At 42.2% G+C, this 24,194-nt stretch overlaps 1 protein-coding gene across 3 annotated transcripts in view; it reads right to left on the bottom strand.

Annotated features, from left to right (window-relative positions):
• Positions 1 to 19,669, bottom strand: part of HPSE (heparanase) — a gene marked incomplete at both ends in the record, with an annotated part of 32,487 nt that extends 12,818 nt beyond the window's left edge. The window contains 4 exons of one of the 3 annotated variants that reach the window (XM_082653585.1): positions 1,530 to 1,703; positions 6,387 to 6,512; positions 8,261 to 8,406; positions 19,437 to 19,669. In XM_082653585.1, the coding sequence (XP_082509711.1) occupies positions 1,530 to 1,703; positions 6,387 to 6,512; positions 8,261 to 8,406; positions 19,437 to 19,660 (670 nt within the window). The remainder of the gene's footprint in view (positions 1 to 1,529; positions 1,704 to 6,386; positions 6,513 to 8,260; positions 8,407 to 19,436) is intronic. The other 2 variants (XM_082653584.1, XM_082653583.1) reach the window with 2 other exon arrangements.
• Between the last annotated feature and the right edge of the window lie 4,525 nt (positions 19,670 to 24,194).

The following is a 24,194-nucleotide window of genomic DNA, read 5'->3' as shown; positions in this document are numbered from 1 at the left end:
TGCACGCCTAGAGCCTGTACTCTGCAACAAATGAAGCCACCACAATGAGAAGCCTGCACACTGCAAAGAAGAGTAGCCCCTGCTCACTGCAACTAGAGAAAGCCCGTGCAGAGCAACGAAGACCTAACACAGCCAAAAGTAAATAAATAAATTTATTAAAAAAAAAAAGTCTTACTGAGAATTATAAGTGCAAATTATATGTGCATGTGAGTCTGGAAGTAGCAAAGCTGAAGGGAGGGGAGGGAGGCATGGAAAGTGTCCAATCTACTTCCCAAATTGCCTTACTCTTCTCCTTCACCCCGGAAACCAGACCTTCCCTTTGCAAAATGGGGCCCGGGGAAGAGGGGCACATGATGACACTCTTTTATCTTACTCTGAAGAGCAGGAGCTGGGGATGGGTAGGGTAGAAAAGTAGGGAAGGTGAGATGTACAGAGATGGGTAAGGATGGGTTCAGATGACCTATTATTTACATAGTTGCTGCAGTAAAGTTGTTCAGCATCTAACTAAGATATGGTTGCCTTGACCCTTCCTTTTATTCTGTTTTCAGTGCTTCAACTTGCCAGTTATCCTCAGTAACCCAATCCCAAAATCTGCTGCTAGACTTTATTATAATACATACCACTATAGACATGTATCACTTCTTTGCTTGCTTTCTGGTTGGTCTGCCTCCCTACCTCTAGAACAGAAGTCTCAAGAGAGCAGGGACCTCCTACTAGAGCCAGACTGCCTGGGTTCAAATCCTAACTCCTGTAAGATTCCTCTCACTGATAATTGCCCAGCATCACACAGCTATTGAGCTAAAATTTTTGTGCCTCTTTTGTCATCTATGAAATGAATGTCATAATTGTGTTCACCTCGGGGCAATTATAAAGATAAAATAAGCTAATACTTATTAAATGCTCAGAACAGTGCCTGGAATATAGTATGTGCTCATCATATTACTACATCTCACTTCCCATTTTATCTTCAGTTCCATCGGCTGATGTGTGAACAAAGCATTGTAAATATGTTTGAATGAATGTGGCTAATCACTAGCACTTTAGTTACAGTTTATAAGTTCCTTACAATAAAAGAATGACAAAGGAGACAATCAAGAGCTTGACCCAGGTAAGACTCTGTACCAGAACTTCTAGCTTGAACCCATTATGAGTGTTGGGTTGGGGTTGCTGAGATTGACAAGTTGAGAACAGAGGAAGGAATGGAAAGGTAAAAGCAAACTGCTTGAGTCCAACCTGCCAAGCATAAGAGGTCTAGGTGACCCCGAAGATCTCAAGGGAATCAGGGAGCTGTGGAAGTGCTCAAATGTAACATAAACTGGGATTAACGATAGGTTCTGGGATACATAAGGAGTTTTCTGCCACAAGTAATTCCAAACTCACACCACTGAGCACTTACACAAATATTCCAAGGCAAAAAGCATGTTCGCTATTATTAAAAAGAAGGTCATAGATAGGAACAAATAATGCCAAAGTGGGGGAATCTCCTTATTATTGAAATGTTCCCCGGGCAGGGGCAGGGGAGCACTTACCATTGCCTAGTTCCCAAGAAATGTTATAACTCTTGGAAGAGCAGTAGTCCAGGAGTAACTGAGCATTGGAACTGTTCCAGTGCAAATCTGCAGTTCGTAGTAATGCATTTAGACCAAAGATCAGGTCCAGTCCTGAGCAACTGGCAAAAGTATACAGCATATCCACTGAGCTTCCTAAAAGAAAAATGTTACCATTTCGTGGTTAGGTCAGCACCAGAGTGCCGAAGTGATGAAGGCCTCCAGATTTGTTCCTCATAATGAATTGCTATTTCTGTTGTTAAATGGAAGGAATTCCAATGAGTGCTTATAATTATGAATGTGTCAACAAAATTGGACTGGCAAATTAAAAATATATATATATATTACTTTATTTGCTTCAGCTGTTGAATCAAGTCCTATGGAAGGTACCAGAGGCTTTGGTCTGGCACTTGGGTTTTGTTCAAGTGACCTCAGGTGAACTGGGGAAACTGCAGTGTACGGCTCAGGGCTCAACATGCACAGGCCAGATTTTCATTAGTCAACACAAACCCCACACTTCATAATCTAAATATCTCCACTCATAAACTCAGTCACAAAATAACTTGGTAACTTTGATTACATTTTTTTAAAGTTTTTGAAAAATTCATGTATATAATTCATTAATTCAAAATAAATGGAATTTTACATTAAAAAATTGGCCTAGGGCTGTGGTTTCCAAACTCTGCGCCAAGGCACTCTGGGGAGTGAATTCACTGGTACGGTTTAGCAAATAAAAATACAGGACATCTAGCTAAATTTGAACTTCAGATAAATAATGAATAATTTTTAGTGTATGTCATGTGTATTATTTGAGAAATACAGCAAAGAAATTATTGTTTATTTGAAATTAAAATTTGACCAGGCAACCTTACTCACAGGGGCACTGCAGGATCTTTTAAATTTGCAAGGGAATGCATCAACATCTGTTGGACATGATGAGAACTGTTACTATTAGGTTGTTCGGACCTAACAGCTTAATTGAAACTCTCAGGTATTTCTTTTGGGCTAGATGTGCTATGAAAAAAATTGAGTCACTAAGGAGTTATTAAAGCTTTGGAACTTTTGAACTCAGCTTTTTAACCATTAGCTAGCCTATAATCTCTTTTTGAGAGTGGCAGAAAGTATTTTTGAGTGTTTAAATCAGTTATTACCTGCATAGATCTGGTGATCTTAATGTATATTTAGAGTTATCTATTAAACAGAAATTCACTTCCCTAGTTTAAAAAAAAATCTCTATCTATCTGGCAAACTTACACCCTTTCTCCTTCAAAGTGGCTCTGTTTCTAAGTCTTCAGCCTGAACTACTTGGATTACCAGAGCAGTGAAACCCTAGGTTTAATACTGCACATAACGGCCGAGGGGCGGTAACAACACTAGCAAGCTATTTTAGGTGTTTTTGATATTTGCTGTGTCACCCACTTCCACAAACCTGCTGCCTATCATTAAGGTGTTACAGACATTGGGGTCTGAAAAGCTCTCTGAGTCCTAGCCTGTTCCTGGGATCTTAGGGCCACAGTGGAGGACAGCATGGGACTTTGGGATTATGGAGTCCTCCCCAAACCTCCACCCTCATTTTTCTATGAGGAAACTGACACTCAAAGAAATAAAGTGCTTTGCCCAATATCACATAGCTATTTGGTGACAGTGCCACAGTAATAGAGCCTGTAATAAAGGCCCTGTGACTGTCCTAGTCACAGTTATCTTTTAGACATATACTGCTAATCATGTTGTAGAAAGTGTCCTAAATCAGGAATCATAGATCTGAGCTCCCAGCCCCACTATCCCACTTATAGACTGAATGATCAGGAGTGATCCCTTTACCTGCATGAGCCCTGGCTACAGATCTACAATCCTGGAACTAGTACCATCATCCATCTACCTCACAAAACCAAGTTGAAATAGCACATGTGAAAACCCTTTGTAAGCCATAAAAAACTCTTACAGATATAAAGCACTATTATTGCCTAGACCTTCTACAAGGATTATGGCATTTTCAAGAAACATAGAATGTTTTCATTTTTGAGTATTTATTCAGCTCATTCCTTACTCTTCCTCTATTTCCACATTTTTCCGAAAACACTTTGAATTTAAGTAGCTTGAAATTCTATTATATGCCCTCTGTAACAGTAACATCTCCTAGAATAAGGGCTGTATATTACTGAGTTAAAATCCACTCTTAAAAATAAAACCCACCCAGCCTATTCCCTCCTCAAAATAAGAAAACTCACAGATAATTATCCAATTCCCAGTCATTATCCAATCTCTTATCTCTTACCGTATGGAAGGGTGGAAAGACCCCTGGAATGAAGACAATCTAAATGACACATTATACATTGGCACTGACTATTATACCATTTTTGTTTACATAAATGTGTCCAGCATCCAGTGTGGGAGTGGGATGATGAGGAAGAAAGGTGGAGAAGAAGGAGAAAAAAGGATTAGCTTATTAAATATTATTATTTTAATAAGGGAGTCCTCCTTTCTGTAGTCACACTCAACATTATACCTGTAACATTGCTTCCTTTTCCTGCCCAGACAGGTTTGCAGTGTGAATCTATATTCTCATGACAAATGTTTTTGTCATTTTCTACTTAAGTGAAACATACCATCCAATGGGTCCTGTACTTAGAAAATTCACCTATATCTTCTAGGACACCTGTTTTAAAGGTGCAGGCCATTAAGCAATTAACACAATAGACTTTTGCTATCTCTTCCATCATATGATGTCGCATCATACGATGTTACTCAGGCATTACCAACCTTAGCCACGGATGCAGAGCCATGTGTAGAGACACCTATTGGCTTCTTAGATAACCCTATAACGAGCTGGTGCCCAGACCAAACGCAGTAGATTTATTTTTTTTAAGACTTTTTTAATGTGGACCACTTTTAAAGTCTTTATTGAATTTGTTACAATATTGCTTCTGTTTTACGTTTTGGTTTTTTGGCCATGAGGCATGTGGGATTTTAGCTCTCCAACCAGGGATCAAACCCATACCCGCTGCACTGGAAGGCGAAGTCTTAACCACTGGACCACCAGGGAAGTCCCATAGATTTCTATCTATATGTTTCTAATACATGCAGATTAAAATAGAAAATTTCAAATCAGAAGTCAAATATTTCCAAATACAAATTATCTATCTGTATTTGTTATACATTTTAGCATTGCCAGTAGGGCGGCTGGAATTATACTGACCCAGCTACATAGTTAGTAAAAGAAGGGCTTTCCCCTGGTGCAGAAGCTATGAAGGCCCTGATCCCAAAGGCAGGAAAAAGGTGTTGAAAACCTACCATCTTGGTTCCAAAAAGATCATGTGAGGTAGCAAACATTTTTAAAGAAAAATTTAGGACTTCCCTGGTGGTGCAGTGGTTAAGAATCCACCTGCCAATGCAGGAGACACGGGTTCAAGCCCTGGTCTGGGAAGATACCACATGCCACAGAGCAACTAAGCCCATGAGCCACAACTACTGAAGCCCACGTGCCTAGAGCCCGTGCTCCACAACAAAAGAAGCCACCACAAAGAGAAGCCTGCCACTGCAACGAAGAGTAGCCCAGCTCGCCGCAACTGGGGAAAGCCCACGCACAGCAACAAAGATCCAACACAGCCAAAAATAAATAATTAATTTAAAAAATTAAGGTAAATTGGCATATGTTTAAGATGACCAAGAAAAAAAGTATAAAGCTATAGATTACCTAATACCATAGGGTCTTCTCCTAGCAGGCTTATTTCAGATGATTAATTACAAATAAGGCCTTCCTGCTGTGGGTCTCTTGGACTTCTGTTATCCCTTTAATGGGATCTGAGAAGGCTCTGTCCTGCCAAATTCTGTTCAACCATAGATCATGTTATTAAACCATTAGCATAGCTCCCCTCTGCCCTCTGCTTTAAAATGCAAAAATTAATTTAGAGGACCACATTTTCTATTAGCATATAACCTATTTTCTGATTTCTTATGTGTTACTTTTTCCCTTACCTTATAAATAAAAAATATAAAAATAAAAAATCCATTGTACACACTGGAATCTAGGTAGTGTATAGTAAAATCTTACAAAGAAATAATTTACTGTCAATAATGTACTCTTAGAAATGTTGACTAACCCAAACTAACTTCAAGATCATTTATTTTTCAAAAGCCAAAAGAAGACAGTTGTAGCGTATCTAAGCAGGTTACTTTCTTAACTGAGATCTGGGGCAACATCATTCCTTAGTTGGGTATAAAACATCAACTTTTGGATAAAAATATATTTCATAGTTAGATAAGGATTGCTTGTTTCAGTTGTTTGTGGTAAAGCCCTGCATGACATCATCCCATTTAAACACTGGAAAAGTGTTTCCATGAATGGAAATAAATTCCTGGTTAGTTGAGCTAGTCCTGTGTTTTCAAACCCACAGAGGAAAGAAAATGAGAAAGCTGCCCTGCCAGTGATACACAACACATCACTGGCAGGGCAGTGGCTGCTTCTTGGAGGGGAAACAGAATGCACAATGAGGTGTGAATGGTTTCACGTTTTACTCTTCACACTTTTATATTTTACTTTTACACAAGGAGTATATCCATGTCTTCCTTGACTTCCTAGTTCTTCAGAGCAGTAAAGGTCATTATTAGCTTGTGAATGAATGATTCTATATTTCACTCTGTGGCTAGTAGGCAAAGTCAGGAGAAGAAAAGTAAAAAACAGAAGTTTGGGGTTGAAGATTGCCCATTAACTCTTGCTAACATTTGAGGATTATGCAGCTTTACGTAACTGCTATAGGGCTTATTAGATTCAAGCCCAAGTTCAAGCCATCCAAATATTTTGGGGGCTGGGACACTTGCAGGATACCTTTCATTTCTTACTTGAGTAGGTACTGTTCCTGAACTTTTTCTGATACTGTTCTCTGAGTAGCAATTGCTCCTGGAAGGGCCATTCCAACTTCAACCTCCTCTCCACATCAGAAGGGACGGATCCAGATTCGCAAATATCTGCAAATGGAGTAAAAAATTTAGAGAATCTATTTTCACAGTGACACGGTTGAAATCCCATACACTTATTTAGTTAGCTATTTATGTGACTAAAGCAGGATAATTGAGTTTCTGGTTGTTAAGTGTAACATCAGAGAAGGATATATTCTGCTATACATGTCAAATTTGCTGGCTAATCAATTACCACAAAAAAACAGCCAAAGGGCAGGTTTCTGAAGAAACACTGGACATATACTGGACATAGATACATTGGACATAACTTCAAGTTATTTAACAATTCAGAAGGCTCCTCAGAAACCTGAAATTACTAGAGAACCCACCGGGAAAAAACATAGTTCAGTTCTCTTAAGGTTCACTTTCAACATACATAGAAATTTGTTTTACATGGACTATATCTGCTTTATGGTGATTTCCTCTTGCCAAATGGTAGGACAGGAAATGTTGACTTTTATTCCTTCAAATTTGGTATCATCAAAGCTCCTGAGACCACAACATGTGTACTTGGAAAATCCACCACTATCCTATCAGGCAGACTGTGCTTCCTTATCACAAGACAGCAGGGCTGCTGGGGGCGGCTGTCAGGACTGGCTGACCCCCCACTGACTTCCTTTCTGGGAAGCTGCACATGCTGGCTCTCTGACAGCGGGTGCCTCATCTACCCCTGTGCTCACAAAGGATGTTTCTGAAGCACTTGGATAACCCCAGTGATCCCCCCTCCCTACAGGATGAAGAAAATTGATGAGCAAAGGACAGTTTCCTATCTAAATTTATGGGACCTTTTGAATGCATATGACTGGTGAGAAAGGGCCAGGTCTAAACATATTCCAACGTGTTACACTAAGAAAACTCTCCTGCGTTTTTCTTTTTTTCTAATCACTATTCTATCAATTGGCACTGTTATTAATGGTTCTAAACACTTCCTAACTGCAGAAAATAAACAGAAGGAAATATGTAATATATAAAATAATAAAATATTGTTCATTTTTATATATCATAATTCACTATTGTAATTCAATGATGTACATGGTTCTTTAATAACTGTTAAGATAATGATTTAGCTTCCATTTGATGTCTGTATAGCACTTATGAAAGACACAGGGCAAATCCTCGTGGCGCCCCAGGGTGTTTCTCAGATGAAGCCCACAGACTCCCAATATCAGAATCACCTGAGGAGCCTGCTAAACTTGTAACCTAAGTTTGGAGCCCAAGAATCCAAATATTCAAACTCACCCCAGGTGATTATGTCTAGTCAATAAAGTTTGAGAACCACTGCCCAACAAATCAAGTCTTGAAATCCATTCTTAGAAGCAGAGCATATCTCCATGTCCCCTTATTACACCTTTCATCCACATTTTTTGGAATAAATGGGTCTTGATCAGTGCTGTGTCTTGAGCAGGAAATACTCTTTTTGTTTTGGTGCATTTCTACCCACAGGCCCCTCTAGGCAGCTCTGTCCTTTTAGCTACAATCATTGTTCTGTTTACACCACAATTAACTCTCCCCTGCCCCAATGTTGTGTCCAGCACACCATCCCCCCTGCCCCAATGTCTCACATTCATGAAAACATCAGGAGGAGGAAACCTGCCCACCGCTTCCTCTTTTTGTATAGGTGCCTCCACGGGTCCGCTGGGAGCCCTTCATCTCTTATTAATTGTTAGATGTGAGCAATAGCTCTCCTCTGAGAATGCCCACGAGTGACTCAAGTTATCAAGTTAACTCAGATATATGGTTAATCTTTAAAGTTTCACCCTGGTTGACTTGAGATTGCCAGTAACTTCTCTCTTCAAAGGTTGGTTCCTTCTTGGGATCAAAAATGAGAAAGTCTGTCTTCGTGCCACCAAATCTCAGGTATGCGGGAGACAAACCTCTGGCCAAGGTACGAAGCTTTGAAGAACTGTTATAAAGACAAGCAAGAAATTAAAATTATTTTTTCCAAGACAATGCAGTCAAACAGATTTACTCCCTTGTCTCTTGGTGGACCCATTTCCTAATAGCTGTACAGGCCCTGGAGGGAGAAATATCGCTCTAACAGGGACATCGTCTCAATTGGAATCTTCCTAATTGCAAGACTGCTCTTCTAGGCACCTGAGAAAACTTGGAGCTCTGACTCGGGCAAGAGCTTATATTTCAACTTGACAAGCAGGATAATGTTCAGTACTTTCAAAAAATTCATAACCTTTTGTGATTCATGGAGGAAAAGAGGTGAGAGAGTGGAAAGATGACTCTGTTTCTTTGAAAAATAGATTGTCTTCAAAAATTTATGTTCCCAGAGAAGTTCATAAATGATTGGGAGTCCTCTTCATCTCCTTAACCAAGCCCCACCTCCACCCCAAGGAAAACCTTCCTTTTAAATTTAAGTCAAATGACTTAGAACGATGTAATTCCTACCCACCTAGGACACTTCCAATTCAAGCAATTCTAAATGCGTATGTCATCAAGCCCAAAATGCTCCTGATAGGTGCCTATTATGCACTCAGAATGGTACAGAATGCTATAGAATGGAATTAGAATGATTTATAATTCCTTCTCTCAGAGAGATGAAGATGTCATGAATATTTAAGTGAACAAAACTAAAAAAACAGAAGACCCAGGTAACGGGGACACTTGCCATGTATTTCTGAAGCCTCACATATGTGATCCTGGCTTCAGTGCTCTCTGGAAAGCTCTTAAAACACATGGAACCAATGCTGTGCATTCTCAAAATGGCCCAGTTAATTAGTTTACATTTGGGTTTATTTCAAATTGGAAAATCATGCCAGGAGGACTATCTAATTGACAGTATTTCTTGACATCTTAGGAACTGAAGACAGGACCTAAAATTTAAAATTTCAATGCATGCTCCTGCTTTAACTATATATAGTGCTATGTAAAATTTCTGTAAGATTTCTTTATTTTTGCTTAGGAAAGAGAAATTAAAAGGTGGAAATTGACCAAAGGATAAGTGTCTTGCGTTAAAAACTTCAGTGATTCCTCCTCACCATTTTTTTTGTTTGTAACATGAAAGCATTTACAGTACTACCTAGGCACTTTTGCCTTCATGAACCTCTTCCACCATAAAAAAATTTTTTAAATTATATTTTGTGATGATATTCATGGAAAGACAAATATGTTAACATTATATATTGAAACATTTTCGAGGGCCCCTGAACCTATTGTGGGTCCTGGCATGAGGAGACGTAGCACAAAGTGAGACTTCAGGGATGTTATCAACATGGAATTGACTGAACTACCTGACAGCACCAAAGAACTCTGGGAAGGATGGCATCTGCCAGGAAATCCTCAGAACCTCTTGAAGATAAATGGGAATGTTCGCTTGAACTGAGTAAGGATTCAGAAGAAAGCCATTTCCACTATGCTATGAACCCAAATAAAACTAAACTGTAGGGACTTCCCTGGTGATTCAGTGGTTAAGATTCCAATGCAGGGGGCACGGGTTCAATCCCTGGTTGGGGCACTAAGATCCCATATGCTTCAAGCATGGCCAAAAGAATAAATAAACTGTAGGAAGGGGGAATAGCACATTATTGTTTAATGGGTACAGAGTTTCAGTTTGGGAACATGAAAAAGTTCTAAGATGGCTGGTGGTGATGGCTGCACAACAATGTGAATACACTTAATGCCAGGGAACTCTGCACTTTAAATAACCACAACTTTTACTATTAAAGGAACAACCTGTAGACATAGTATGATTTCAACAATGAAAATAATATATATATAGAAGGAGATAACAGGAGTCATAATTATGTGGTGAAATGGATGGTAGACTCTTTCTTATTGCTTTTATGTATTTTTCACATTTTCTATAAACACATAATTTTTTTTTTTTTGTGGTACGCGGGCCTCTCACTGTTGTGGCCTCTCCTGTTGCGGAGCACAGGCTCCAGACGCGCAGGCTCAGCGGCCATGGCTCAAGGGCCCAGCCGCTCCGGGGCATGTGGGATCTTCCCGGACCTGGGCACGAACTCGCATCCCCTGCATCAGCAGGCAGACTCTCAACCATTGCGCCACCAGGGAAGCCCAATAAGCACATAATATTTTAATTCGTACAAGGTGACTCTGTGTGTGTGTGTGTTTCTGTCATTTTAAGAATAGGTGAAAAAAACAAGAGTTACTTAAAGGAGACATAGTCATCCATTAATTTATTCAATAAGTATTCATTGTAGGCGCACTCTGTGTCAGGCATTATGTTAGTTGCTGGGGCTACAATGGCAAAAAAGCCACAGGCAGCTGCTGTTCTCATATAATTTATAGTCCAGTGATTATATATATATATATATATATATATATATATATATATATATATATATATATATAAACAAGTAAATAGGCAATTCCAAAACAATGCTATCAGAACATACAAAGGGGATCTTAACCCAGACTTTGTCCTAGAGGTAGGAGGTGGTTAGAGGTTTTCCAGGGGCAAGCGTCTTCACTGTTAGATGTTCAAAAGGAAAAAATTTTATCCAGATCGAAGATAGTGAGGTGGGATTGAAGAAAGTGTTCCAGGTGTAGAGAAAAGTCTGTGCAAACAACAGAGGTAGAAGAAGGGAATATGGCACCACCGAAGAGCTGACAGGTGTGGCGAGAGCCTAGAGATTGGGGACAGTAAGGTGCTGGGAGAAGATAGACTGGAGAGGCAAGCAGGACCATATCATGGAGGGCTTGTAAGCCACCATGTCCAGGAGTTCCAATTTTATATCAAGGCAGTGGGGAGCCATGGAAGGATTTAAAGCAGTGGAGTGCCCGCACCAGACTTTTATTTTAGAAAAGAATCTCAGGCTTCAGTGTAAATAACTGAATAGAAGGACCAAGATTGTGGTCACATTAATGTAGACAGAAAGTGATGGGCTGAGGTAAGGTAAAAACAGTGGGGATGAAGAGAGGGATAAATTCAAGATACATGTGGAGACACAAATACTAGATTTGGTGTTTAACTGGATGTTGGAGAAGAGTCCAAGATCACCCCTGGGAAGCATCTGGAAGATGGTAATATCATTTGCTGAGATGAAGAATAGGTGATAGACTGGAGATAGGGAGGAAGATGGGGGCAGGGCACAGTGCTGTAGAATTTGAGATGCCAGTAAAAGCCAAAAAACATTGCCATTAGGCCCTTGGCCACGTGTGCCTGGAGCTCAGAAGACACATAAAGGCGAGGTGTAGAATGGAGAGTCCTCAGTCTAGAAGTCAGTGACTAGTGAATCCCTAGCCCACAGGTGCAGAGATGTGGCCCTAAAACTGATACAAGGAACTTTCCCAGAGTCACTCTGGGATGGCCCTGTTCCACTGCTTTTGTCCAGGCACCGATTCTGGTCCTCGATTTTGATTTTGATTGTGTTTGATGATAGAGGAAGCTCATTTAGATTTGTGTAACTGGTATCTGTAAGTAATTGAGACAGGAGAGACTGGCGCTGTCTGGGAAAGGAAGGGTAAGTGAGCAGCAGGAAGGAGCTGTGGTATCACAAGATGTGTGTCTGTGCACGACCTTGCTCAGATGCCTGAGGATCGGAGCCTGATTCCCAGAAGGCATGACTGTACCACCTCGGGTCACTCTCGACCACATTACCCTGCCTTTATGTTCTTCACAGCGTTCACCACTCTCTGAAATTAGCTTCCTTTTTTGTTGATTTGGTTTACTATCTATCCCCACCCCTGAGCTAAGCTCTGTGAAAGCAGGGACTCTGTATGGCTCATCAGAATCTCCTCAGCACCTAGATAAGTACCTGGCCCACAGCTGGTGCTTAATAAATATTCGTCAAGTGAATGAACAGTTAAGTCCAGCCTGATGAAAGGGTAAGTGGGTCCAGACAAAGACTGTTTTCTGAACAAAATTAAAACCCAGTGCTATGCCTCCTGCCAAGTAAAGGAAATCACATGTTTCAAAGTATTGGTATGAAGGACTTTTTTGTCTCCTTTGTAATGGAATATTTTCTTGTTTTGAGATACAATTTTGATGCCCTCTGACAAAAACCAGATTTAAAACAGCTGCAAACTTTTCATAAAAACAAAATTGATCAAAGGTACAGTATTTCTATCATATACAGTGAAAAGAAAGGGGGGAAAATCCACTGGCATCAGCACTGCCACCACAACGACGTGGAAATAACAAAAGAACACGTAAAAGCAGCTGCAGATATTCCATTTCTGGAACAGTTTGTTAGGGGAAAGAAACGTCTGCAGGTATTTTTATTTTACCTTAAGTGTAAAAATAAGTTGCTTATCTCTGACACAAAAGCAGAGATGAGTTGGAGCCACCCTGCACTGACTCGTACCAGCTTGTGAGAGCCAACTGTTTCGTTCTGAGAACCAGCTGTTAAACTGTTGGCAGTTTGAAGTCAGCCATGGTGGGGATATTTATACTACAGAAATCAGAAAAAAACATAAATCAGTCTCCTCTCCTCCCAGAGAGCCAGTCGTGAAACATTTTCTGGCACACCACTGCATGAACAGTAATTCAAGCCACGGAAGTGGGTGAAACCACTCAGATTATGTGAAGTAAAAAAGAAGGCCTAGGTCAGAAGTCTGAGGAACATCAACACTGAAGATAAGCTAGAAGAAGAGGTGGAGAAGAACTGTTAGAGAGATTGGGGAAATCCCCAGAAATGGAAGTGACACAGGGATGAGTGTTTCCATTGTCAACCTTGTCAAATGCTTCTGGGAAACTGTATTGGTTTGCTAGGGCTGTAGTAACAAAGTACCACAAACTGAGTGGCTTAAACAGTGGAAATTTATTGTCTTATAGTTCTGGAGGCTAGAAGTCTGAAATCAAGGTGTTGGCAAGGCCATACTCCCTCTGCAGGTGCTGGGGGAAGATCTGCTCCAGGCCTTTTTCCCAACTTTGGGTAGTTCCTTGTAGCAGTGTAACTCCAATCTGCACAGGGTGTTCTCTGTGTATGTCTGTCTCCAAATTTCCCCTTTTTATAAGCTCATCAGTCATATAGGATTGGGGCCCACTCCATTCCATTCTGACCAATTCTTAACTAGTTATGTCTGTAATGACACTATTTCCAAATAAGGTCACAGACTGAGGTACCAGGGGTTAGGACTTCAGCATATGAATTTGGAGGGGACACCCAGACATTCAACCCATAATAGAGACAAATAAGATAAGGATTGAAAGGTAGTCATTGGATTTCACAATAAAAGGTCACTGATGATGTGGGAGAGATTGATTTTATGACACGATGATGGGGACATCATGAGGATGGACTAAGGAAGGCATGGTTAGTAAGAAAGGCTGCAAAGGAGAGGAGAAAGAGGGTGGTGAATGCAGAGACACACGTGCTGGGAGGTATTTGAGATGGGAAAGACTTGAGGATGTTTCTATGCCGAGAAGAAGGATCCAACAAAAAGGGAGAGGTTAAAGATACTGGAGAGAGAAGAATCTCTCTAGATGATTGCTAGAGCAAAGTCCTTGGGGAGGGGACAGGATCCACAGCAGACCTAGAAGAACTGGGCTGAGAAGAGAGAAAGGAAAAAAGCTAGAGGTAGCCATGCTGTCTGCAGGATCAACTGCAGGAAGAAAAGGAAGTTCCTATCTAGCGACTTCATTTTCTTTGGGAAAGAGAAATGTGGTCATAGACTAAGAGTGATGAAGTGGAAGTGGGATCAGAGTTTTGAAGGAAGTGGAGAACGAGAGAGGCCAGAAAAGGAGTGTTAAGGAGTAGCATTAAAGGCCAAGTAAGTCTGGAGGCCAGGAATTTACAGCACGACATCAATCCATGTCACTGGGAGATTCCCCTCTGCCCCCAAGAGCGTAACAGCCCTGCTATGCAGGGTGGCCACTAAGACTGGAAGCAGAGGCAAATACCTATAAGTGGCTTATTAATATGTATGACAGTACATGATTAGATAATATTTTCCATTTCCAGACTTTATGGCCACCTTATAGATTCCAAAGAGGGAAAATATAGTTAGACTAAGCTAGGTTTGGGTTTTAGCAAGAAGAAAAATGGGGCAGGAGTTTGGGGAATATTATCATAAAAATGATTCATGTGATAAATCAAGAAGCCCAAATCAGATATGGAAGAAGTAAAAGGAAGAGGCTGTTCAGTGGAGGTACTTAAAAAATAGTTGTGGTGGGATCCACAAAGTAAAAAAAAACTAAGAGGGTAAGGAGTACAGTCCAAGAATTGGAGATTTTAAGATTTCAGATGTTGAAAGGTTCTTAGTGATGGAAAGAGTCAAGGCATGGCCATGGCATCAGGTGGTTGAAATGGAGTGAAATGGTGTGTTCTAGGAAGCTGCCCGCCGCCCCCAGAAAAGTGCCCTGTTTTTTGCATTTGCCAATTTCCATGGTGTAAATATTCCCATCAAGGCTGATTTCAAGATAATGGTGTTGATGTCACTGAATATGGAGTTGCGAAGAAATGCACACATTTCACCAGCTGGTGGAAACTGGCTCCAGTAAAACACTGAGTGAAGATTATTAGAAAACGTGGGTGTGAGGAAACTGAGAGACAGTATTCAAGTGGACTTGAATTCATCTAGGATGATGGTGGGACGTGGGAGTGCAGAGGAGACTGTGAGATCGATGTGGATCTTCAGTCAGTAATGAGGAGTGAATAAGAGGGGAGCAGAGTTCGGTCGCAAGGAGCGTAGGAGGAGAGCCAGACGTGGAGATAGCAAACCTCACCCTGGATCAGGACAGTCATCTCTAGCAGGCATCAAGTTATCCAAACTGAGTGTTTTACACACTTTGCATAGATTATTTCACTTAATGCCCAAACAACCCAAAGAGGTAGGTGTCATTATTACCCTCATTTTACAGACAAGGAACCTGAACAAAAGCAGGCTAGGTAATTTGCCCAAGGTAACAAGCCAATGGGGATTTGAACCACAGCAATCTGGAGTTCAAACCAGTGGGCAATTATCTAGAAGCTACACTGGGGAATGGGGGAGGGCTGCAGTGTGGGAGAATGCACAGCTTCTACTCCAAAGGGCTACTTCAGAGAAGTAGTTGCGTCTACTTCTCCACTTGGGTCTTCAAAAGAAGAGCCAAGTTTTAGCTAGGGCAAAGAGGAGGCCAGAATATTCTCCAGGGAAAATGGAGCAGGGTTACCATTGCAAAGGGCTCTAGGCTGCACAATGAAAGACTTTGTGGAGGAAGGAAACAGTGAGCGCTGCTCAACCAGGGGGAAGTGCAGAGTCTCAGGGGTCAGAAACTATGAGCCTATGGCTTGTTGATTGTTCTCAGTTTTCTGTTTCTCTGGCTGTGGTTCTTTCTCTCAGCAACAGGCACAAAGAGGGTCTGAGGTTATTTCCAACATTGCTTATCAAAACATGCATTTGACATTGATAATAAGTGCTTTTCTAATATGGAAAGCAACTTTGTCCATGAAGATGCAGGAATCTGATTATTGAAAGTTATTAATAATAAATATTTATCAAATTGGCAAGAAGGGATGAACTTTGCTGAAATAAAATAGGCAAATCCTTATGAAATGCAAGCACAGCTGCATTATCACTGCAATCGCTGTGTAGCATCACCGTTTTTGCTCTGTGATTTCTACCACTGACTCGGCGCTCTAATTTTTACCTTGAATTAGTGAACAGTGCTTGTATTGAAATGTGGCTGCACTGCCAAGGCAGTAACCACATGCAGCTTGAAATGTGCCTAGTCTGAACTGAGATGTGCTGGGAATATAAAACATACACCAGACTTTGAAGACTTGGTTTGAAAAAGAATGTAAAATATCTGATTAATATTTTGTGTTGATTACATGTTGAATGATAGTAATTTGGATATTTTGTGTTTAGTAAAATATATTATTAAAATTAATTTTACCTGTTTCTGTTTTCCCTTTTTTAATATGGCTACTAGAAAACTTTAAATTACATTATGTGGCCTACTCATGAGGCCCACATTCTATTTCTGTTTAGCCCTGCTGGTCTCTGTCCTCCCATCTTTGAGGGCCAGGGCCCCTTGGGAGCTCTGCATGTAGTTGGGTTTAGGAAGTTTTTGACTGGGTTGATGAGTTACCTCCAGGAAGAGGGCAAACTGAAAAGATGCTCCTTTCTGATTCTAGATTGTTCTACCATTGGCATTTAAGTTCTGTGTACTCCATGTTCTTTAACTGCAAATGTGGGGGAAAAAAAAAACAAACCCAAAACACATCTGTTTGCCACCATGGGAAACCAGAACCGTGCCATCTGACTGAATTTGCTTAGGCCTCTTTTGAAGTACCGTAGCGATATGGGCCATGATTCTCCTGTTCTCAAGACAGTGCTTCTTTTCATTACATCAGTGTCTCAATTTATTTCCAGACAATCTTTTTCTACCATTCCTCCTCTGCTGCCTTTAAAAAATATGAACTACTTTATTTTCTTTTTGTGTACTCGTGTGTCTACAATTAGCATCTGGCTTCAAATTCTGTTCCTTCATGTCATAGTTGGCTGACCATGGGCAAGTTGTTGAATCTCCCTAGGCCTCAATCTCTTCATTTTAAAAATGGGGATGATAACAGTACTGACCTCACAGTTTTGTAGCAAGGACTAAATGAATTAGTGCCTAGGAGATGCTTAGAACAGGGCCTGGCCTATGACGGCGGTTCAATTAGTGCCAGCTATTTTTATAATCCTTCCCTTCTTAGTACTTCAGCTTTCATCTGCTCAGCTCTTGCCATCTTCACCCAAGCAGCTTCACTCTTGAGGAACTGAAATACAACAATGCCCATCTGACTCTCCGCTCCTGTGATAGATGATAAGCCCTGTGTTGTCTTTTGAGATGGAAGCTAAATATTCTGTCTTCTGAGATGGCCAGGTCACTTTGGGCACTGTGACAGCCATCCTGGGGAGATGGACCCTCAAACCCTAATTCAGAAGCTCCGTCTCAGGTGAGAAGGGGAGGGAGCTCATTCCTCTTTGAGCTGCAGTCCTTAAGGTCTCAGATGAGAACTGTGTGGATGCCTCTGGGGAGTAGGCATGGAAAACAGCTTCTGCTCAGGGAAGGGACCTGGAGGGGTCAGGAGCCAGCCCTGGAGAGAAGCCCATATGAACAGGAATACATTGTGTTTTGTAAACAAACAGTCTTATTGATTGCATGCCATGCTTTTTTGGTTTCATTATCCTCCAGCCTTTAACAAAAAGGTGGAGACCAGGGGGGAAGAAAGAGTGCTATGGGAAATTAAGAGATGTGTTTCAGAAGAATGGAAGTTCTGTGTGTGTTTGGGGATGGGGAGCATTGCTATCAAGTTGGTTAGCTTGCCTGCAGGGTGATCAGGCCTGGACCCCAAAAGTCATACTGTAGGTTTTTTATTTTGGACTTGTGTCTCCAGGAAGGGATACCCAAACTCTCCTCCTTGGGGAGGGGTAGGGTATATGCTGGCTGCAGCAGCAGAAAAGGGCTTAAGTTCTCACATTTCAAGAAGTACGTGAAGTACTTCTCACATTCAATAAATGGTCATTTACTTAATCTTTCTGTTTGCAGTAAGGCACCTCACACCCTCTCTTCCCCTATCACCACCACCCCCCACCCCCATCCCAAGCTAGGCCTGGGGTCCTCAGATATGGAGCCCTCTAGTTCAGTGTTTCACCAGAATAATCCTTCTGTCTCTCAGCCAGCTTCTGCCTGATATCAGCTCACTTTCCGTAAGGGAAAGGGGAAAAAGTGGGAACTCCTTTCCACCAGGAAATTCTTCCTTTCTTGCCACATGGGGAAAGATAGAGGTTAACTACCATTGAAAGAAATGCACAGAGAACTGATGAATTGTTAGCAAATACTCACCAATTTCCAGGAAGAAGCAATTAACAAATTTTGAGCACTGTCAAACACTAAGTGCTTATTTATTATCTCATCCAATGCTCATAGCAATTCTACAGGAAGGTTTTAGAAGTTCCATTCTACAGTTGAAGAAATCGAGGCTTGGAGCTGCCAAGCAACCTGTAAAAACCAAGCCACCGGTTTGGACAGAGCTGGGAACCAAGGCTGGTCTCACTGCCAATCTCGCAACCTTAGACTATCTGCTTTTATTTGCAAAGGAAGTGACTGAAATTAGCAATAGCAGCTGAAGGTGTGGGCACAGAAAGCCCAGCCTGTAGGTGTTTGGCAATGGCAGGATTCGAGTTGTTTGTGCTGGTTGAGGTATGGTCATCTCTGGAGGCTCTCATGACCTAGATGAGTGGCCTAGATGACCTGGGTCTGTCCCTGTGGCGCCCTATCTTGGAATCAGCCTGCACTCATGGGCAGGGGCCAGTGAACCTGCACTAGGCTCAGTCTTTCTCAAGTGAGAAAAAAAATTACAGCTAGTAAAGCAGCGCCACATCTTGCACATCTCTTGGAGAGAGAGCTTTTTATTAAGGCTCTGTAAGTCACTGAAATAGTCTTCCAGGTCTCACTGATGTGATATTAAAAAAATTTTTAAAGAGCGTAGTATGGGAAATCTGTGTACCTTGTGCTCAATTTTGCTGTGAACGTAAAACTGCTCTTTAAAAGTCTTATTATAGAATAAGTAAGCTTATTCTCCTTTGTGGCCTTTTCCTTCCCCCACCCCTCCCCCAAGGAAAAAGTTGTTTTTTTCCTTTAACCTTACTAACAGAGTTTAAGAGACTGAAGCCTGGCGCACAGTGTTACTTGTCCTACAAGGTGCAGCAAATTCAAATGCTCAAAGCCCTCCAGGTGCACTTGCCGGGCCCCCTCCTTCCGGCGAGTTTCTGGGGCAGATGGGAAGTTTCTTTCCTCGGTTTCCCCTAATACCTGGCCTTTAGTTGGCACTCAGGCAACACTTGCTGAATGAATGAAGGCAGAAAACAAGGGTTGGGGGACCTGCAGGGTGTGGGCTGGGGAGAAAAAGAGAGAGAGAGAGAGAGAGAGAGAGAGAGAGAGAGAGATGAGAAGGTCCCAGAGTATAGAGAAGAGAGCGGCCGGCAGGGCGGGCGTGATGTCAGCAGGGTAGGAGAGAGGACAAGGGCCCGCAGGCCCTCACTTACCCCAGGAAGGTGAGGAACCGCGGGTCCGTGGCCAGATTGGCGTCGATGGTGAAGGACAGGAACGCGGGACTCACCAGATGCACTGGCCGCTCGGTGGAGAAAACCAGCACCACGACGTCCTCAGCTGGCGCGAGTTCCGCCAGGGCGCCCGGGGAGCAGGGACACAGCGGCCCCAGGAGCAGCAGCAGCCGCAGCGGCAGCCCGGGCTTCCAGCTCAGCAGCATCTCGGGCTCACCTGGCGGCCCCACCCGCCAGGGGTGCGCAGCGACCGTCGAGACCCGGCGCACTTCCTCCTGCCCGGCCACAGCGTCCTTCTCTCCTTTCCGCCGCCCTCTCACTCCTCACCCCTCCCACTGCTCCCTCTCCACCCGCCCCGCCTCCCCGCTCGCTCCCACCTCCTTGCGCGCTTTCCCCTCGGCGGTGGTCACGTCCACTTAAGAAACCACCCACACCTATTTAAAGGGTGAGGACGTGGCTAGGATCCAAGCGCCCGGGAGGCCTGGGGAGGGAGCTCCCGGGGAGGAGCGCTGGGCATCCCGGATCGGCTTCCTGAAGCACAATGTCCGGTGAGCGCTGGTGAGAACGCCAGTGGTGCCCTCTTCCAGGTCCTCGCCTGTGGCGCCTGGTCTTCTGACCTCAACTAAAGCCTCCAGTGAGCATTTATCGCTTCCCTTCTCATCTGGCTTCTGAACACTTGCCTGTTCCTTGAGATTGCCAAAATCTGATTAACTATGTGTCCTCTGGCGGGACTGCTGTTTCCCAGGCATCTTTTGCCAGGAAAAAAATCTGAGCATTGGCTAACATACACCTAGAAAGAGATTAACTCCAAATATTTCTTATCAATTTCTCATGAAAACAGTATTTAGCAGAGCCTTAAAGTATTAGGTGTCCCAATATCTGAAACTCGGGACATACAGCCTCCATACAAGTGTGGGGTAACGACTGTCCCTTGAATTTGGGGACTTTGCCAAGTTTCCCCTCCATACATTTACCTTTAGCTGTTGGCCAAACTTTTCTTCAGTTTCCCTTTGATGCCTACATTGGTATGTAATTACACCAAGCGCCATGCACTTCGGGCTTACTACATGCCTGATACCGCAGGAGGTGCAATACCTTGTATTCTCTTTCACTTCCACAGCGCTGACAAGTGGGCATTATCCTCATTTTACAGGTGAGGACCCAAGCTCTGAGACATTAACATGTCCAAGGGTCAGAATTGGGATGGGAATGCATTTACACAACCCGGAGCAAATGGCAGTCTGTCTCAGCTGAAACGTAACTTCCTCAAAGACACTTTGCCTGAATCTCCAGACAGCTGAATTCTCCCCATGACACACTCTTACAGCATCCTGAACTTGCTAGAACTTACCACATTTGTTAGTATTGTATTGTTCCACGTTGGCCTCACCTCCTGGATTATAAACTCTGTGAAAGCAGAGATGGGGTTTGTCTTGTCTCGAAGCTCACAGCACCGTGCTTGGCACTTAGTAGGCATCCAGTCAATATTGAGTAAGCAAATGACACCAAAACCCTTAGATTTTTCTGCTTAGATTGTACCACCAATAAAGTAATAAATAAAAATGGATTGTTTTGAGATTTATGTCTAATTTTCATAGATCTGTCTATTCTTAAGCAATTTAAAAGATTTTCTCCCATGCTGCGTGGCTCGTGTGATCTTAGGTCCCCCAAAGTCCCCCAAAGTCCCTGACTAGAGATCGAACCCGGGTCCCGGCAGTGAAAGTGCTGAGTCCTAACCACTGCAGAATTCCAGAGAATTCCCATTAAAAGTTAAATGTATAGTTAATTGAGAAGGTTACAGTTTGGAGATTTTGTGTGTATGTATCCATTACTTAGCAACTGTGCAATCTGAATCAGGTTTCTAGCCTACAATTACACATAAGAAAAAAATTCATATATAAACACCAAGCTACCAGGGGATCATATGGCCACAGACATGAAGATGGAAAAGCAGGTGCCTGGGCTCCTTTTCTGCCTTTGTTCATACAACCTACCCCACTCCACCCATGCCCCTGTTGTCATGGGGCAAATCACACCAATTTCTTTGGAATATTTGGGCGATTTTGAAAACTGATATGGCAAGTTTTCTAAATAGTAAATCCTTGTGACATGGTGAGATGTGGGTCAGTGCGGTCCCCATGTGAGTTACTAATATGGAAACTGAGAAAACATAAATGAGGAAGTGAAGAAAAGCGACTTGCATAAATGATGGCTGAGATCAGATGAGTTCCCAGCTCCTGGATCTAAGCTGGTTTGATTCACTGCGCCAGATAAGAATATACAGGCACATAGAAGGGAGGCTATGTGGTAATATTAAAAGAACTTGTCATTTCAGAGAGACTTTATAATTAGATACCTTATATTTTTATGGCAAGTCCAGCTTACACACATCCTAGCTAGAGCCCTTTTACATGCATCTGAGGCCTGCAGCTTGGAAGGGTGTGGAAGCTTGGGCCAGTTTTTCAACTTCCCAGAGCCTCAGCTTCCTCATTTGGAAACTGGGTGTAATAATACATATTTCACAGTGCTTCTTTTAAGACTCATTTAACCTAATATATGTAACACATCTAGCTCCATATGCAGTATGAAGTACGTGTTCAACAGATGAGTTATTATTATTACTCATTTAATCTTCATAATAATCTTGTAAAGTAGATTTGGACCCAGCTTTCTGATTCTAGGTCCAGAGGTTTTCCACTATTATCTCCCAGATTTAGTGACTCACAAATTATGTGACGATAATGATTTAGAAGTAAAAACCTTTAAATGAACTATGACCAGTGCATGCGAATCATTTAATAGTTATGATGTAGCATCATTTCCATGTGGCCTTGGATTGACTTTCAGTAGTGGCATTGAACTAAAAGCCTAAAAGGGACTCACAGAAAGTTTACCAGGTCAACGACTACAAACACTTGTAAGACAACAGCTGACTGCAGGGCATCTTCAGAAAATAATAATCTTTTCACTTGTCTGTCTAGAAAATTAAGATTTTCCTAATGTAGAAATCCCTTAGTGATGGCAATCTCTCAGGCATTTGTGGCTCCCTTCAGACTGTGTAAATAGTACACAGATAATATGTTGTTTTCAGTTATTGGGTTAAGACTTACTAAAGTTTTACTTTTAATTTTTCGACGATCAAACTATACTCTAAAACAAGGGGAAACTAAAAGCAAATATATGCTAGAGACTGGAAAGAAGGAAGTTAACATGCACTGAGCATATGTTACTCTTCAAGGTGCTTTCACATATTTGTTTATTCATCTAATCATTCAAAAATGTATTGGGTGCCTATCATGTGTCAAGCAGTGGGCTGGGCAGCAGGAAGTAGCAAGCAGGAGGGGTCCCTGTACTTTGCAGCTCTCAGTCTCCCTGGGGAGGCAGATGGTATTAAAACATAAAAATCACACAGAAGTGAAATTGCAAGTGTGACAGATGTTTCAAAGATGATCATGGTGGTTTACACGGGTATGTTGGAAGATTTGAATTTGTGTGGGTGGGAGAGTTCCAATGGAGATAAAACAAGTCGAGAGCTGAAAGATGAGTAAACAACTTGGCAAAGTTGGGGGCTGGGAAGCATTCAAGGCCAAGGGGATGGCATGTGCAAGGATGAGGGAGCCAGGAAGGAAGAGGTTAAGAGAAGTCTAGGGAAGCTGGACAGAGAGAGCGAGGGGACTGGCATTGCAGGGTCTTGCAATATCCTTGCAGTGATGGGGTTGAAGCTCTGGAAGGGCTTCAAGCTTTCAGCAGGCAGAGAGGGGATGTGATATGATCAGATTTATATTTCATTTTATTTTTTTATTAAAAAATTTGTTTGGCCACGTTGGGTCTTCGTTGCTGCGTGTGGGCTTTCTCTAGTTGCAGCGAGTGGGGGCCACTCTTCGTTGTGGTGTGCGGGCTTATCATTGCGGTAGTTTCTCTTGTTGTGGAGCACGGGCTCTAGGCGCACGGGTTCAGTAGTTGTGGCTCGCGGGCTCTAGAGCGCAGGCTCAGTAGTTGTGGTGCACAGGCTTAGTTGCTCCATAGCATGTGAGATCTTCCCGGACCAGGGCTTGAACCCATGTCCCCTGCATTGGCAGGTGGATTCCCAACCACTGCACCACCAGGGAAGTCCCAGATTTATATTTTAAAAAGTAAACTATAGATGTTCTGTTTCCTCTCTTGTGTGTATGTCTGTTCATAGAACATGGATGTACATTTCTCTATAGCTCTAGACTGGGTTCCCAGTTTTTTTCTATTAAGTTTATGTCTATGTATACCTTATAAATATGTATTTCACTCTGTTTCTGTAGGAAAGTAGGTACTTGGGGCCAGGAAGTGAGCCTAGGGGTGTCAGAGAAAGCAGGAAGTGTCCCTAGAATAAGGATTTATAAGTCCCAATGGTCACACACAGTAACCAGGTAGGTTACTGTGGTGTAGGCTGAAGGATTATTCAAAGATCCCCAGAGGAAAGCTGACAGCCCAATTTTGGTCACCTGTCTCTGGGATGGTGAAGGCCCTGGAAGACCCTGTTAATTATACTTATGCCAAAAAAAGCACAATGAAGTGAGTGAAGTGGACATTATTTATTATTATCTCCAGGTTCTATAAACAGTATAAACAATACAAATATGGGCAAAGAAGGAAATTTCCAGCAAATGCATTGGAAATAAGTAAATGGTTGGGAGATAGGGAGGAAGTGTCCTACCCCCATACTATATGTAAGACAGACTCTCTACTATGTTCTTGACTTGGGTCCAG

Source organism: Grampus griseus (assembly GCF_964374135.1).
Source record: "Grampus griseus genome assembly, chromosome: 4".
In the NCBI taxonomy this organism is placed as follows: Eukaryota; Metazoa; Chordata; class Mammalia; order Artiodactyla; family Delphinidae; genus Grampus; species Grampus griseus.
This window is presented reverse-complemented; position numbering and strand designations above follow the sequence as displayed.